We start from the raw sequence: 16,693 nt of genomic DNA on the forward strand, positions 1-16,693 counted from the left end.
CGCGCAGCTCGGGCTGTGGGCGAACTGCCACTTGTCGCCGTAACGGCCCATCGGGGAGCGGATTCCTCTGGAGTTGGAGGGGGAGGGTGGTATTTTGCTGTTTGATCGCCCCCTGCTATCCCAGGGACAGGGAGACAGGACGTTCAACGAGGGCGGCCCACAGAGGTGACAGCGGAACCTCCGGTCGGTCCTCGACGAAAGGGGAACTAAATCCCCACTCATAAAAGAGAAGGTGAGGGTACATTGCGTGGGAGAGTAGGAATCCCAAGACAAAGTTGAGTGAGCGTTCACCGAGGGCGGCCCGCAGAGGTGACAGCGGAACCTCCGGTCGGTCCTGGAAGAAAGGGGAACTAAACCCACTTCATAAAAGAGAAGTGGAGGGTATATTGCCCGGGAGGGTATATCGCCTACCTGGAAGAAATCGGACATTTTTTCCAGGATGTCGTCTGCACACCAAAGCTCACGTTTGGCGCCAAACGCTGTCGCCTCTGCTGCACACGGATATAAGAGTGTGAAAATGTCGCCTTAGGCCGCCTAAGGGCACGTAGTCCCGCTAGGGTGACATGAGTGCGAGAGGTGATTCAATGCTGTGGTCACATTTACAAATTCAGGAATTCATTCAACACACTGCATTTCATACAGACATTTATTCTGCAAGAAAAAACTACATTGAAGACTCAAACTCGCGACCTAGGAACTGCCGGGATCAAGGCGCAAACTCGCGACCTTGCGGATATGAGCCGAGCACTCTACCACTGAGCCAGCCGTTAAAATCTACGCTAAAAAATTTCCATTCCGAAGGCCGACAAATTCCGAATTACGAAAAGTGTCTGGTCCCAAGGCTGTCGGATAAAAGGTTATGCACCTGTACTATCTTTGAATGCGCATGCCAAACATCAGGAGTTACAAAATGGGGCAGGAAGGAACTGCAGATGCTGGATTGCTCTGAAAATAAACACAAAATGCAGGAGTGAGTCAGCGGGTCAGGCAGCATCTCTGGTGAAAAGGAATAGGTGACATTTCAGATCCTGACAACCCGAATGATAGGTGACGTTGACGGGACCCGAAACGTCACCTATTCCTTTTCTCCAGCGATGCTGTCTGACCCGCTGAGTTATTCCAGCACTTTGTGTCTCTCTCAGGCATTACAGTCAATGTAATGGTATGATGCTGACAAAAACTTACAGCTTTGGCTTTTTTACAAATGGAAAATCCAAACCATTTCCCAGAAAGTGTTTTTTCACCTTTTCTGAGCTGTCCACCTAGTGGAGATGCAGGATAATGTTTTTATTCCCAGTATCATCTGAAATTTCTTTTGAAATTGCATATGTGACGTTATAGAGCCTATGTACTCAAGCTACACGCAAATAATATAAATATTTAAATGGCCACCAAAAGCAGCATTGAATATTCAAGATGACGAATCATATTTGTGCAAGCTACAGAAAATCATTTTGGTTGGTTTTACTTGAGCATTTACATTTTTTTATGACTTATTTCTCCAAAATGAATAGACATACTTTACATCTTCTGTGACTTCAGGAAAACCTAGAAGGGGGCGGCACGGCGATGCAGAAGTAGAGTTGCTGCCTTACAGCACCAGAGACTCTGGTTCAATCTTGAGTACGGGTGCTGTCTGTTGCGGAGTTTGTACATTCTCGCGGTGACTGCATGGGTTTTAGCCAGGTGCTCCGCTTCCCCCCACACTCCAAAGACGTATAACTTTTGTTGGTTAATTTGGCTTCTGTAAATTGTAAATTGCCCCTAGTGTGTAGGATGTTATTAGCACGGGTATCGCTGGTCAGCGGGACTTGGTGGGCCGAAGGGCCTGTTTCCACGCTGTATCTCTAAACTAAGTGGAAGTAGGCAGAAAGTAACTCCCAAAGAATTTTCAATTCTAGGTTCACTCAAGTGAATCTGAGAGCCTGTCTTACTTGAGCAGATTCCCAAAGTTCCATATTTCTGAATTCCGCTGGCATTTTGACTGACAGCTAAAAAATGTTCACAGGCAAATGAGCTTTGATTCCTGGGATGTACCTGTGCCAATTGTTTCTTCATTAACACACCCTTTATAGAGCTTGCAAAGTTTCCTATTAGTAATAGTGCCTCCTTCTCCATTTCTGTATCCTGACAGAATTGTTGGTTGCAGTAAGGTTAAGTGTATAAAAACAAATTGACCAAGTGTATTTTTAACTTTATCCAATGGAAGGTCTTTATATTTGTGAAGCAATGTTGGTTAGGATATTCAAAGGACTGTTTATTTAGCGAGTTACAGGTTAAATGATTGGCACGCAAATGCATCTACTTTAATTATGGATTTTCGTATATTTATCTTTTACAATGAATCATAATGTTACACATTAAAAATAAAGAAAACATCATCTTTATCACCAAAACACTGATTTTTTTTAAAAGCCCCACTCAACGCATGCAGTTAAGATCTTGCCATAGCATTGAGTAAACAAAATCTGAAGAAGGTTTCTGATCCGGAACATCACCTAACCTTGTCCTCCAGGGATGTTGCCTGACCTGCTGAGTTAGTCCAATGTTTTTTTGTATGTCTATCTTTGGTATAAACCAGCATCTGCAGTTCCTTGTTATAACATTGTATCAGTCCTTTATTCAGATCTTTGTAATCATGTTTAAAAATTCTTATTAGAAACAAATGGACAGCTAAAAAAATTGTCCTCTACTCACCCTGTTACATTATGCCTAGATTTATTTATGCCAACACGGTACATAAGGAACAAATGAATTTCTGAATAAATTGTTTGCAAATGGTCCTAATTGATATCAGGGGGCTCTCCTGCATCAATGCAGTTGTTACACAAAAAAGCTGGAGAAACTAAGCGGGTGCAGCAGCATCTATAGAGCGAAGGAAATAGGCAAGTTGCCTATTTCCTTCGCTCCATAGATGCTGCTGCACCTGCTGAGTTTCTCCAGCTTTTTTGTGTACCTTCGATTTTCCAGCATCTGTAGTTCCTTCTTAAACTCAATGCAGTTGTTATTCCCCTTGCCACGGCATTACATCTGATTCTAAATTTGCAGAAGTTATAAGACCTGGAACCTATTGAGGATTATGATATAGTCATTTAAAATTTTCTTTCAGATGATACTAAAAGATTACTGGTTCAGTTTCAATTATCAATGTGCCATTTGGTTTTTAACTATGCTATGAAACTAAACATTTAAATTAGACTTAGTCACAAAATTCAATCATATTTTATTAAGGCTACCAATGGAAAAGGAATAATAAGATAAAACAGAACTGAGATCATCCATTCCAGTCTTCAATAGTCTAAACTGCCTTGATATAACGAAGCATTTTGTATCAGAGGATTTGAAATATATAGGATGTCAATGCCTATTTGAAAATTAGTTGACAATTCATTATTCAGTAACATCTCAGACATTATTGATTCACCTCTTCCAAATCGGATAAAAGCACACAATGAAGACTATTTTATAAATGGTTCAATTTTACCCTCTCATCTCCTTTTGGCCATGAATTGATCAAGAAAATTGGGATTTAGCACATTGCTGTTTCACTGTCTAATCAAAGACGCACATAAGCAGTACAGGTTGACGGTCCCTGTGGAGGTATATTGCTGCAGAACATTAGCCATGCGTCAGTTAGAAACCTGGATTCAACTGGTTGGGAAAATTATAGCTAATTGCATGGAAAATTCCATAATCCTTCCGAGTGAAAGCTTTTGAGCAGCCAATATATGGTTTCATGTTTTAGTTGCATCAAACTTGCCTTCAGCAGCTTTCTCATGCAGATAATGTGAAATTAGAGAAATGTGGAGATCAGTCGTATGTTGCTCTAGTTTTTGAATTATCTTTAATCATAATTATTGTTGTTTGATTATAAGTTTCAAATTTTTTCTCGGATGGAGGCTGCCTTAGATGGAGGCCATTTTATGCATGATGCAGTGCTGGATCCTAAGTTATCTCAGATCCAACATTTGACGTAGCTGGGCCACTTCTATCCTAAAAGGCGAAAGAAGAGTAGCAGCTGGCTGCTAAAATGGGTACTGTTCTGACGATAGGATTCAAGTCAACGTTTATTCCTAAAGCAACAGATTGTCTGATTATTGTCATGTTATTTGTAGGAGCTTGCTGGTGATTCTCTGAATTTTGCTTGGGCAGTTCCTCGGGCTTGAGCATGGTTTACTTTCCGTCCATGTTTTTTGGGGGGAGCTTTGAGGCTAACGTGGGAATTGCAAGCTCTTCCAGAGCTGGGTCAGGAGGTGGTTGACAGCATGGGCTGGTGGGGTGAGGTGTGAGCTCCTTCTGCCACCCATGCATGACTTCTGCATGCTCCTGATATGTGGAGTTGAAGTACTGAATACACTTCCGAATATGCCTTCTCCACTCGGAGCAGACTCTCAGGCCAGGGATTCGCTGGAGTCAAAGGAGATGTTGCAAGGAAGCACTCAACACATCCTCGAACCTTTTTTTTGTCCACTTGTTAATTTTAATCACATGATATGTCTGATTTAAACAAACCCTCGGTACAATTTGAAGAAGATCAAGGGTGAAATTCTTGGCATCCTAGTCGTTTTTTTATTCCTAAATCATTGATCATCAGCACATCGGTATTTGTAGAAGATTGCTGGACTCTAATTAGATGCTGTGTTTTCTGCAGTCTAACATTTCAGAACTGCTTCAAACATTTTGAGGCACATTTTTGTGTACTTGAAAGAATACCATATTTCAGACTGCTAAAAGGACACAAAAAAATGTTGAAAGGTGGGAAATGATAAAAGCTCATTTTTTATTATTTTTCTCCAAGAGGTCTGCTCTTGTTCTGAAGGCCTCAGCTGCTACATGACCTGGGTGTCTTCAAGTACCTGTCCCAAGTGCCCATCCTTTACAATGTATTAAAAGTTTAGATTTTTGTTATGTAAATATTAATTTTCTCTCTCCACTCCTTGATAGCCAAATAGTGGATGCTATCGGCAGACCTCATTCAAATGATCTACAAATTGTATTTTCTATAACGATAAATATATTTTGGCCTGAAATTTACCATTATCCTGTTTTCAGCAAATGCATAAAAATTAAAAGGGATTGCAGATAATTTCCAGCATTTTGTGTTTTTATTGCAGTATTTTATTGTCAAATTGAATGGAGTATTAGCTACAATATGAAATTTTCTTTGTATTAACAAATTGCAAGTAAAGTTGAATGTGTACAGGAATAAAATAATTACCTTTTATGTTTACTGAAGTGATAAGAAGCATATGCTTCATACGAAACGTATAATTCAGCTATGCATTCATCAGGTGATAAGGTCCATTATACGTCAGCTTCCCTGTATAAGAATGACCCAGAGAAATTTATCAGTTTCATTTGCTCACACTAAGAAGACTTGGTTTTCAAACAAGCAACTTTGATATTATTTAGCCTTTGCCGGTTTCTGTATCAGTATCTTATATTCTTAATGGATTGAAATCAACCATCTCATGCAGAGAATAGGCAGGAGTCCTTTGCCAGTTTATAGCAAATATGAGCCCTGATTACATTTTTCCTTCCTATCCGATATATAACTACCCTTTGGCTAACATTAGTTGTGACAATTTAACACAGAGCAGGAATTAAATCTTGTGCTTTCTGATTTGTAGCATAAACAGTATATGATTCCGACTCATCGAAACTGAAATGAGCACTGTGTTGGCCTCTCTTTTAGTGTTACTATTCTGATTTACTTGACAAATAACGATTCAACAATTGAGAACATTATTGGTTTGGCTTTCTGTGGAATATTTGGCAAATGCACAATTGAAAAACTGCATTTCAGTATGCATTGTTTCAGTTGAATGTATTCACAGTTTTATTTAGTTAGTATTGTTGCAGTCTGTTCAGTATAAAGCAAACAATTTTGCTGCGAAGGTGTATCCTATCTACGGAAATCATGTCTGTTCTTACTTTGGTCAATATTTAGTCAAGCAATCTCAGTAGCAACCATGTAGAAATTATCTGCATTTATGATAATGGTGGGCCATATGGCTTTATTTACCTTTTGTCCTTTTCTTATTTATTTTATTGTTTAGCCTAATTTTTGAAGGAACTCAATTTTTAATGAGTTTGGAGAAAAATTCTATTCCCAATCCCTTCCACAATTGTACTTTAATACTTGCTGACGTCATACTTTTGATGCATTTCTCATGATGGCCTTTTATTTTGCATGGCTGTGTGTTTATGGTCTTTGCTAATGTACTTGCACTCAAAGTGACTCATTCTTAGTGACATCAGTTACTATGACAACAAGGTCTTGATGTGCTTTTTTCCATTCTTGTTATATGAGCTACAACGTAAGGAATTAATTGAATTGTAAAGGAATTTTTTTTCATCCATTATTTGCTAATTATTGTTTATGTGTAATTTTAAATATCATAAAGAAAGATTGCTAACCAAATATTATTGATATTCCTCACATTTAAATGCAGCATCCTGAAATATTGTCATATATGACTGTGAGCATCGGCTAGTTAATTCTGGTTTCCCAATGGTTGCGATAATCTGTCTCCTCGTTTTAAGAAGCTATTTGTGTTTAATACTCTCGATCAATACCAGAGAAACAGTTAGCTGAACTAGAGCAAACCATGATGCAATTATCTGTAGAATTTAAAGAGACTAATAAATATCAAGGCACTTTGTTGTAGTTTTTTTCATGCACCTTGGAAATGTCACAACTTCTGACAATATTATTAACAACTGAAACGCTAGTTTTAGTTTCATGCAACTAATCTTTATTTAGATACACCTGTTTTTAGTTTTTTTTTAATTTACAGCCTCACCAATAAACATAAGATCCGCTAACATGAATATTATACTTTGTGCTACTGTTTTCTACTAGTGTGTTATGAATAAACGAGAAACATAGTAAGTGGCCATCTTAAAGGTTAAAATATAAATTGGACAAAATCCTAATACATGCAGTGTGCTATCATTGTTCCTGCTTTTTCCTTGCAGACTTGATGCATGTTGTCACGGTCCACATTACTGCCTGCCTGCCTGCCTGCCTTCATGAGCGAACTGGCTATTGTACTAGATCATTTGGGTCTACGTTAATTTGGAGTCCCTGGTCTTACTGTCTTTGCATACATTATTTAGTGAATGTCTCTGTTTTGTTAGCTGTTGTGTGCTGCATTGTATTCCTATGTGTTAGTTATGCAGGGCCTTTCATTAAACAGCAGGGTGTTATTAGCCATCGCCTGAAAGAGCTATATATTGTTTCTGCCTTGTTTAAACTGAGCCCAGAAGCTGACTACAGACTATTGGCCAAGCAATGAATTGGCAACTGATGACAGGCCCATAGAGGGCCTGAGGCTCAGGTGGCTCACGGCCTCAACTTTAGCTCGGCTCTTTCAACAATTTGTCACGCCCAAGCCTGTTCCTGCTGCGCCAGCACGTGCCAGCTTAGTGTCAAAGCGCCTGTTCGCCAGAAGGACACACCAGCCCAACAGCCTGCTGTTGACGAGGCCAGTGGCTTGCTGTGGCAATATGGAGTGGAAAGGCCCAGCAACAGCCCGCATGCATTTCAGAAAAAGACGACTTCTAATGACTTGTGAATGACATCAGTTGGTCCCCGAAGAATTGGCAGAAATGTGTGCCTCTGGTCTGAGCAAATTAAGCAGCCTATTCATTAACCATGGTCATCAGAATTTGGGTCTGCATTGAAAGGCCAGCAATAAATATGGAGCGAAGGTCCATATTTCTATTCTAACACTAAATAATGACCTCGCAGAATACTTTTACAGATAAAGAACATCACTATAATGAACTACATGCTGAGCAATATTTAAATAATTTTAAACTTATTTTTTACTCTTTTATTTGTAAATCTTTCTTGTTGCTTTTGATTGCAGTACTATTGAAGAAAAAACAACTTTGATTTTTATTAATAAAACCAACCCTTCACAGCCTGACTCCTGGAGGCAACATCGATGTATTTAAAGTGCCATTTAACTAATACTATAGGAAAGCTACACCAAAGCTCCCAAAACTAACAGTTAATTGTATTTTTCTCATTTCAGGGTGTTCTTATGCTGCACTTCTATGCGCCTGTATTTTGACGCCCAAATTGTTACATCAACTTCACTTTCAAAGAGGTGTTAAAGATAACAGGACATTTTACAAGGGCCAGGGCTTTGTCCGTGATTTATAACTGTTTTCAACCTCTTTTGTGGAGTGTGAAACTTTACACAAAGAAGAAAATTAAAGCTCTCCACAGTGTGTCATGAAAAGCAGCTACAAGCAGGGGTCCTATTAGGACAGCTGGAAGGTTGTTGAACTCTGTCATGCTTTTAAGTTATTGGTGACTGGTTTTTGATTACTGCGGCAGTTGCAAGTTTTACTCTGGTCATAGGGAAGCAATTTAGTGGTGTTTTATTGCAGATAATGCAATCAGATTTTTGACAAGTGTGTATTTCTTGTGTGGTTTTTAGTTTGTTCTTGGAGCTCCCAATCTTAAATAATATTTTGTGGCAGGTCTGGCACGTGCTGATTATTAACTATGACACATTGAAATTGAAAACCGTTCAGCAGTAAAGTGATGTATTCCGAGGAGTTGATGTTAAATTATTTTTAAATGGTTTTGATTGATCCAAAGTTTTATGGCACGTTCGTTACAGGAAAAGTTCTGTTCGTACTGTGTGCCGAGACCTCGTTGAACATTCTGCACCTGGGGCCACACTGCTTACACAATGATCACATATCATAAAAGAATAACAATAACGGCCTCGATTTGCTTGTTCAATTTCCCAATGCGTTCTGGTGAATGCTTTAAATATGTTAAATTCCGTGAAAGAATACAGTGGCAAATTGTGATTTGAAAAATTGTGAATTTTGTTTCACCATCTGTCATTATTATGGAGTTTGTCCCTTCAACTGAATGAATTATTTATTTCTATTTAAATATACAAAAATGCATTATATCGGATGAGACACTGCAGTGACTTAAATTGATGACTAAATATTGTTTTCGTGAAATTCATGGTGAACATTTTCATACTATAGTTAATTGGAATGTTTTAATTTCATGTTACATCTAAAAAAAATAGCGAAAAATTGACGTTAGTAGAGTCTTTGACCAAAACAGTGGCAATTGGGCAACTGTTCTGCCTCTTGGCTATTAAAAAATCACAGGTGTTGGAACTGGCATTTTTATGCATCGCATAAGATTTTGTGTATTGTTCACCTCCACGTGTTTTTGGATTCTTCTTTAACCACTCGTCCAGTTATGAAGAAAGAGCTCAATATGTTGAAGCAATAGTCCAGCAACATAAAGAGATGATGCCATTTGAAGATTTTGCAGCCCAAGTCTTCGCTCCCTCCCCAAGCTACTCCTTCAGTAACATGGGTAAGTCAAAATTATTCTTTTGTTTTGTGAAACACTTCGGTGACAGATGTATAACCATTTTCTCTGGATAAATGCTTAAAAATGCAACACCACTTTTCTTTTTTTTTTACACAATAAGCTAATGAATATCAAAAGACATAAAATTGCTAATTTAATTTTTTTTGTATCAAAGCTGTTCCTTCATGCATGTTCACGTCTTTTCCTCGGATAGCTGGTTAACCTTCAAACCCAGCAAGGTTAATGAACCAAATAATGTAACCACACTCAGTAAATGATGCAGATTGTTCGTTATGTGTTAAATGTGTGAAGCAGAATCTTGTCTGAAATCATGCAGAATTGAGGGGAAAAAATCCTACAGGACAGACATTGATGCTCTGTATTAATGTTGCAGGTTTTTTGTAGGTTGAGGAACAATAGTTCAAATTCAAAGCAAATTACATACGTTCTCCAGAGCCAAGATCAAAGAAAGGTTTTCCTTGTTTTTTCCCACAAAAATATCATATTGTAATGTATAGGCATCTTCAGAAAGACTACAACCCTCTCTGGAATTCACATCCTCAAATGGAATGTCATGAAATTTGTCTTCATAAACTCTTGTGTTATCGGAAGCAAAATCTTTTCCTTTGTTAAACAATTATATTGAAGAACTTTGATGTACTAAGAAATTTGTCAGTGAAGAATTTCAAAAGTTTCAAAAGTTCAGATTTTTGAAAGCAGTTTGCTGTTATTTTTTATTATTTTGCAGGTTGTTCAAATATTTGGCTGTTGATTATAACATTGGCCTTATTTTAATTTATGATACAATTCGTTACACATTATCATCTACATTACAGAGTGGAGTCTTAATTATCGTATAACAACAGATTAGCTGGTTTATTTTATCGGCATTCTTATTTCGATCAGGAACAGAGGCATCTGTTTAACTTGTCAAACAATCTGTTTTGTTGATATCTAAAATTTTCCACTTGCTCTCTCTATCCTCTCTTTGTTCAGGAGCGAATGCCTTATCTCTTTAAAATAATTTATATGACTTGTGTGATAATTCTTAATAACATGCCATATGTTTATTTTTGGCATGAGATAATTCTGCTTATTTCCGCACACTATCCCAGGTTATAAATAAATTCATTTTGATATTCAAAGCATCAGATTGTATGCTATCTGCTTGAATAAACGTGATCAGAAGAAGCTGTGGTAGAGAAAATGTTTTTCCCCATAATTTCTTAACTTTTGTTGTCATCCTATCTTGCTCCATCTTCTCACAGACTTTCGAGCACACAATTCTGATTTGTATTTTATCTTGTAAATCAGCACAATATTTTTCATGAGAGTAAAAAAAAATTAATATAGGTTTCAACTGTTTTTCCATAACACTTAAATTCTTGTATAACCTTTCGTACTTTCCTATCTTTACCATACATTGGCCCAGCTTTCTAAAAAAATATAGCCTTTAGACTTGCTTCTTTTGTTACTCGGTGTTTGCACTGATTGCAATTTTAATTCACGGAGTGTGTTTGTATTTAAGCTGAAGTGATTTATGTAATATTTAACTGAAGACCATTTATTATGACAATTTCAATTTAACTAAATGAAACTGGTACTGTTTGCATTCAAAACTAGATGGTCCGTATTTTCTTATATGGAGGTAAATGGTGGGCGATTAGGAAAAGGGTGATGCAACGAGACCTGGGTGTCATGGTACACCAGTCATTAAATGTAGGCAGGTACACAAAAAAGCTGGAGAAACTCAGCGGGTGCAGCAGCATCTATGGAGCGAAGGAAATAGGCAACGTTTTTCGGGCCGAAACCCTTCTTCAGACTTAAAAGTAGGCATGCAGGTGCAGCAGGCAGTGAAGAAAGCGAATGGTATGTTAGCATTCATAGCAAAAGGATTTGAGTATAGGAGCAGGGAGGTTCTACGGCAGTTGTACAGGGTCTTGGTGAGACCACACCTGGAGTATTGCATACAGTTTTGGTCTCCTAATCTGAGAAAAGACATTCTTGCCATAGAGGGAGTACAGAGAAGGTTCACCAGACTGATTCCTGGGATGTCAGGACTTTCATATGAAGAAAAACTGGATAGACTAGGCTTGTACTCGCTAGAATTTGGAAGATTGAGGGGGGATCTTATAGAAACTTGCAAAAATTTTAAGGGGTTGGACAGGCTAGATGCAGGAAGATTGTTCCCGATGTTGGGGAAGTCCAGAACAAGGGGTCACAGTTTAAGGATAAGGGGGAAATCTTTTAGGACCGAGATGAGGAAAACTTTTTTCACACAGAGAGTGGTGAATCTCTGTAATTCTCTGCCACAGAAGGTAGTTGAGGCCAGTTCATTGGCTATATTTAAGAGGGAGTTAGATGTGGTCCTTGTGGCTAAAGGGATCAGGGGGTATGGAGAGAAGGCCGGTACAGGATACATATTCAATGCCCATGCACTGTGTCATTCAGTTACAGAGAATAGGATGAAAGATATAACATACAATGTAGAATTATGGTTAGAGATAAATAAGGGATAAAAAAGCAAACTGGTGAGTGTTGTTGAGCAGGGGGATCTAGGAGTACAGCTACATTGTTCATTGAAAGTGACATCACAGGTCGATGGGGTGGTCAAAAAAGCTTTTGGCACATTGTCCTTCATCAGTCAGAGCATCAAGGATAGAAGTTGGGAGGTCGTATTGCAGTTGTACAAGACGTTGGTGAATCCACATTTAGAGTATTGTATGGAGTTTTGGGCATCATGTTATAGAAAAGATGTTAACAAGCTGGAAAGAGTGCAGAGAAGATTTACGAGGATGTTGCCAGGACTGAGCTATAGGGAGAGGTTGATCAGGCTGGGACTCTATTCCTTAGAGCGCAGGATGATGTGCTGTGATCTTATAGAGGTGTATAAGATCATGAGAGGAATAGATCGGGTAGACGACCAGAATAGGGGAATCGAGAACCAGAGGACATAGGATTGTGAGGGGGGACCTTTTTCACGCATAGGGTGGAAGGTGTATGGAACGAGCTGCCAGAGCAAGTAGTTGAGGCAGGTATTAACGTAATGTTTAGACCGGCAATGATTCGGGTTGGGACCCTTCAGACTAATTGTAGTAGGGGGCAGAAAGCTGGAAAAGAGGGGTGGGGGCGGGATAAAGCCTGGTAAGTGATAGGTGGTTACAAGTGAGGGGGGTGGGGGAGTTGGTTGGCAAAATGGTGAAGCAAGATAGAGACGAAAAGGAGACACAAGTGTGTCAGATTAAGAGAGAAGACGAGTATGTAAAGTCAGAGGGAGGGACGGGAAGCAAGGAGGATGAATGGGAAATGAGGGACTTGGGAATAGGAGATGAGTGTACGAAGGATGGGAAAGGAACAGGGTGACTGGAGCAGAATATTGGGAGAAATAGATGTGCATCGGGGTGGGTGCCGGAGGGGTTGCAGGAAAGGAGAAAGGGAGTATTACTTAAATAACTTTAATACTTGGATTGTCAGCTGCCCAAGCAGCATATGAGTTGCTGTTCCTCCATTTTGCATGTGGCCACAATCTGGCAATGGAAGGTGCCAAGGATTGAAAGGTTGGTATGGAAAGGGGAGTTAAAATGGTTGGCACAAGTGTTCAACAACATAGCTGCCTAGTCTATGCTTGTTCTCACCGATGTAAAACAAGCCACCTCAGGAGCACTGAATGGAGTACATAGGGCTCATTACTTAATCATTCATATTCAAAAGGTTATTTCTCTTTTTTTCCCCCAAGACTGACATCAGGTTATAATAAACAGAAAATGAGCGAGCAAATAAATAAAAGTCAAATATAACATATATCTGCTTAAAGATGTTGGGCAAAGCTAGCTCATAAGAACTGCCTCAAAATCTCAATGTAGGTGGTAACCTGTGGTGTTCTGTGGAACCAGACTCACCTTTACTTTAGACTTTCGACTTTAGAGAAACGGCAGAGAAACAGACCCTCTGGCCCACCGAGCCCGCGGTGCAAGCAATCACCCTGTACACTGGCACTATCCTACACACTAGGGATAATTTACAATTTTACCAAAGCCAATCAACCTACAAACCTGGAAGTCTTCGGAGTGTGGGAGGAAACTGGAGCACCCAGAGAAAATCTACGTGGTCACAGGCCGAACGTACAAACTCAATATAGACAGCACCCGTGGTCGGGATCAAACCCATCGTCTGATGCTGTAAGAGAGCAATTCTACCGCTGCGCCACCGTGCCACGCTCAACCTCCTACAACCAACCACTAACCACTAGTCAAGAGTGGAATGAAACCCTTTGCACATGTCTGGATGAGTACGTCCGCCATAACATGGAAAAACCATGATCATCCAAGTTCGTGTGATGCTTGTGTGATTGCCCTAATCATATGTCATCCTGATTGCTCACTACAAAACCCTAGTTGTTCCCACTTTAACAGCATTTTGTAAATACCTTCAACACACAGATGCAATAGATCACGAGATTGCTCGTCATACCGTTCCCTGGAACAGTTGGGAATGAACTGTTAGGGAACGGTATGGGACCCTTGCCAGCGAGGGTCCTCATCCCAAAGAACTATTGAAATAATTCTCCACTACCTTCCCATATAGGCCTTTACAGCCACAAATAACTGTCACCTAAAGTTGAATTAACTGACCGTTTTCCCCATACATACATCCAGCGTAAAACATGCGGCCCTTTGGTTCACAGTGTCCATGCTGAACACGATGCCTCGTTAAACTAATCTGGTCTGCCTGCATGTGATTCTTGTCCCTTCGTGTCCTTGTTCCTTTCGAAAAGCCTTGTGGATGCCCCTCTCGTATCTGCCTCCACCACCACCCCAGGCAGCATGTTCCAGGCATGTAAATAACTTCCCCGGTACTCCTGTGAACTTTTTCCCTCTCACCTTAAAGCTATGGTCACTACTCTGGGAAAAGGTTCTGATTCTCTACCCTATCAACATACATACAATACATACAACAGCATCACTGAATAGTCCAGAGATTCTGTTCTTTTTCTCAAGATTTCTTTTTTTTTTCCAACCAAATTGTAACTTGCGTTTGCTGTGCCTGGTCTGATAATGTGCCTGTCATGTTATTGCTTTAACAAGGTACTTTTACATCACCACTTCATTAATTTCAAAATACTTTGTTCCCATTTCTGTGTGCCTTAGAGAGAGGTATAAATCATCATTATTAAAAACAAAATGATTAGGATACCATTCTCATCATCTACTTGTTGAGAAACAACATACTAAGACATCTAATGCAAAGTCCTAAGGCTTAAATTAAGTCCTGTGAATTATGTAATTATGTGCTGTTGTTCAGCTTTACATGTTTTTTAATAAATGCCCTGCATTAAACCCATAAAATTAAGAACATAAATTAACCGCAGTACATCCCATTTAGAAATTCATTTTGAAGTGAAATGTTGACTAATAAGATGAGCTGTGCTTCATTGTACAGCACTGCTCTCTAATGTCAATGTGCATTTGTAGCTTTGTGAGGAGATAAGAGTTGCATGCTTGTTTGTATTGGTTGTCAGGAGCAGCAGGCTTGCAGATAAGCTTCCTGACACTGGCAGAACCAAAGGCAGACGGCATTATTGCACATAATAATTTCCTTATTGCCTGGTGCAGAGAAGACAAAGAACTAGCATGCCTCAATGCATGCTTTACGTGCTAAAATAAATCACAGTTGAAGATTTTTAAAATATGGTATTTTGCTGCTGAACCATAACAGTAAATTGGTCCTATGTTCACCAGTATCTTTTTCCAAAGCATAAATTTATAAATTACAAAATTTGGTAACGCATGATGCAAGACCTCCAGATTCTGTCAATGCTATGCCCGTTACCACCAAATATTTTTTGCCAATTTAGATTGAGCCAACATATGTTGCAACTTTTAATATAGAGCATTTCATCTGTTTTGGTGAAGGTTCGGAGCTAATGCACTTAGAGCACACTTATCCACTTTCCGTTCCAATATATTAGATAAATGATTTTTTTCTTTATAAAGGCAAAATAACCTACTAAATATAAATTCTTCACCATTATTCTGAAGTAATCACTTTGATTTTACCAGCACACAACCTCGGAAGGCATGAATTTTGACTGACTTTATTAAGTTGCTACGCCGATGCTGTTACCATGGTAGCATCTTAGGCTGTTGTGAATGGTTACCAATATCACACTTCATCCTCGCAACCGGATGACATAATGCCTTTAATTCCAGGACTGAACTATTGGTGCACATTAAAATGTGTTGATACTCTGTTGCTGGTGTGCTCTCAATCTGCTGCAGCAGAAGGATGATTTGGTTTATGAATCATTGTCAGGTTTATTCACACAGTTGGCTGAGGGACATGTTGCTTCGCTTTCTGGAAGCTTTGGCAATTATTAAAAAAGAATTGAAAGCCGAGCTCTGAGGATATTAAAGAGAGAATCTTAATGGAGCAGCCTCTGAAAATCAGACAGTAATGAGGAAAATCTATAAATAGCATTGATATATTTATTTCATCCCATTTCATTGTATGTATGATTTTAATTTAAACATTAAGCACTGTGACATCTCTGACTAAGGATCCATTCAAGCTGAGTTTTGAATGAATTATCATTGGCTCATTAAGTTATTGGTTTGTTCGTAAAAACACAGCTGCTTTAATGATGTCTTTTAGATAAGGAAGCCTTTCTTCCTGGTAAGGCTCATCTGTAACCCCGTCTCCCGCACCAACGTCATACACCATTATTTGTCCTCGGAAGTGGCTTAGCAAGTTATATCAAACATCTACTATGTATGACTCAAGAAGGCAGATTAATCTTAGTGTCTCAGGTCAAAATCGATTTTGATTCAGTGCATCTTCCTTGCACTTCCTTGTCATCAGCATCCCTGAACTTGACAGATTCAAAACCTGCTACAAGCTAGCCATGCATCTTTCTGCCTACCTCCCTCTGCTTCATCCCACAACTCATCTGTGCAAAATAATTACTCAAGGTTAGACACAAAATGCTCAGTAAATCAGTGGGATAGAAAGCTACTCTGGATAGAAGGAATGGGTGACGTTTCAGGTTGAGGACATTTCTGAAGAAGGGTCTCGACCCAAATCGTCACCCATTCCTTCTATCCAGAGATGCTGTCTATTCCGCTGAGTTACTCCAACATTTGGTGCCTATCTTCGGTGTAAACTAGCATCTGCAGTTCCTTCCTACACAAATACTCAAGGTTAATGCGTCAGACTTAATTTGCCAGGGACGTCATACAGTTGTTGCTCGTGAAAATAAACGTATAAAATGAGGTGACAGCTGTATTGCTGATGTAGAGGCAAAGATTACTCATCCATTCTGACCTACAA

The 16,693-nt window shown here is 39.2% G+C and overlaps 1 protein-coding gene across 4 annotated transcripts in view; it reads left to right on the forward strand.

Moving 5' to 3' along the window:
• ralgapa2 (Ral GTPase activating protein catalytic subunit alpha 2) overlaps positions 1–16,693 on the forward strand; it is a 328,019-nt gene that overhangs the window by 261,330 nt on the left and 49,996 nt on the right. For all 4 annotated transcript variants that reach the window (XM_055638986.1, XM_055638985.1, XM_055638987.1 and 1 more), the window contains one exon: positions 9,249–9,370. In XM_055638986.1, coding sequence (XP_055494961.1) covers positions 9,249–9,370 — 122 coding nt within the window. The remainder of the gene's footprint in view (positions 1–9,248; positions 9,371–16,693) is intronic.

This window comes from Leucoraja erinacea, chromosome 8, assembly GCF_028641065.1.
Source record: "Leucoraja erinacea ecotype New England chromosome 8, Leri_hhj_1, whole genome shotgun sequence".
Taxonomy (NCBI): Eukaryota; Metazoa; Chordata; class Chondrichthyes; order Rajiformes; family Rajidae; genus Leucoraja; species Leucoraja erinaceus.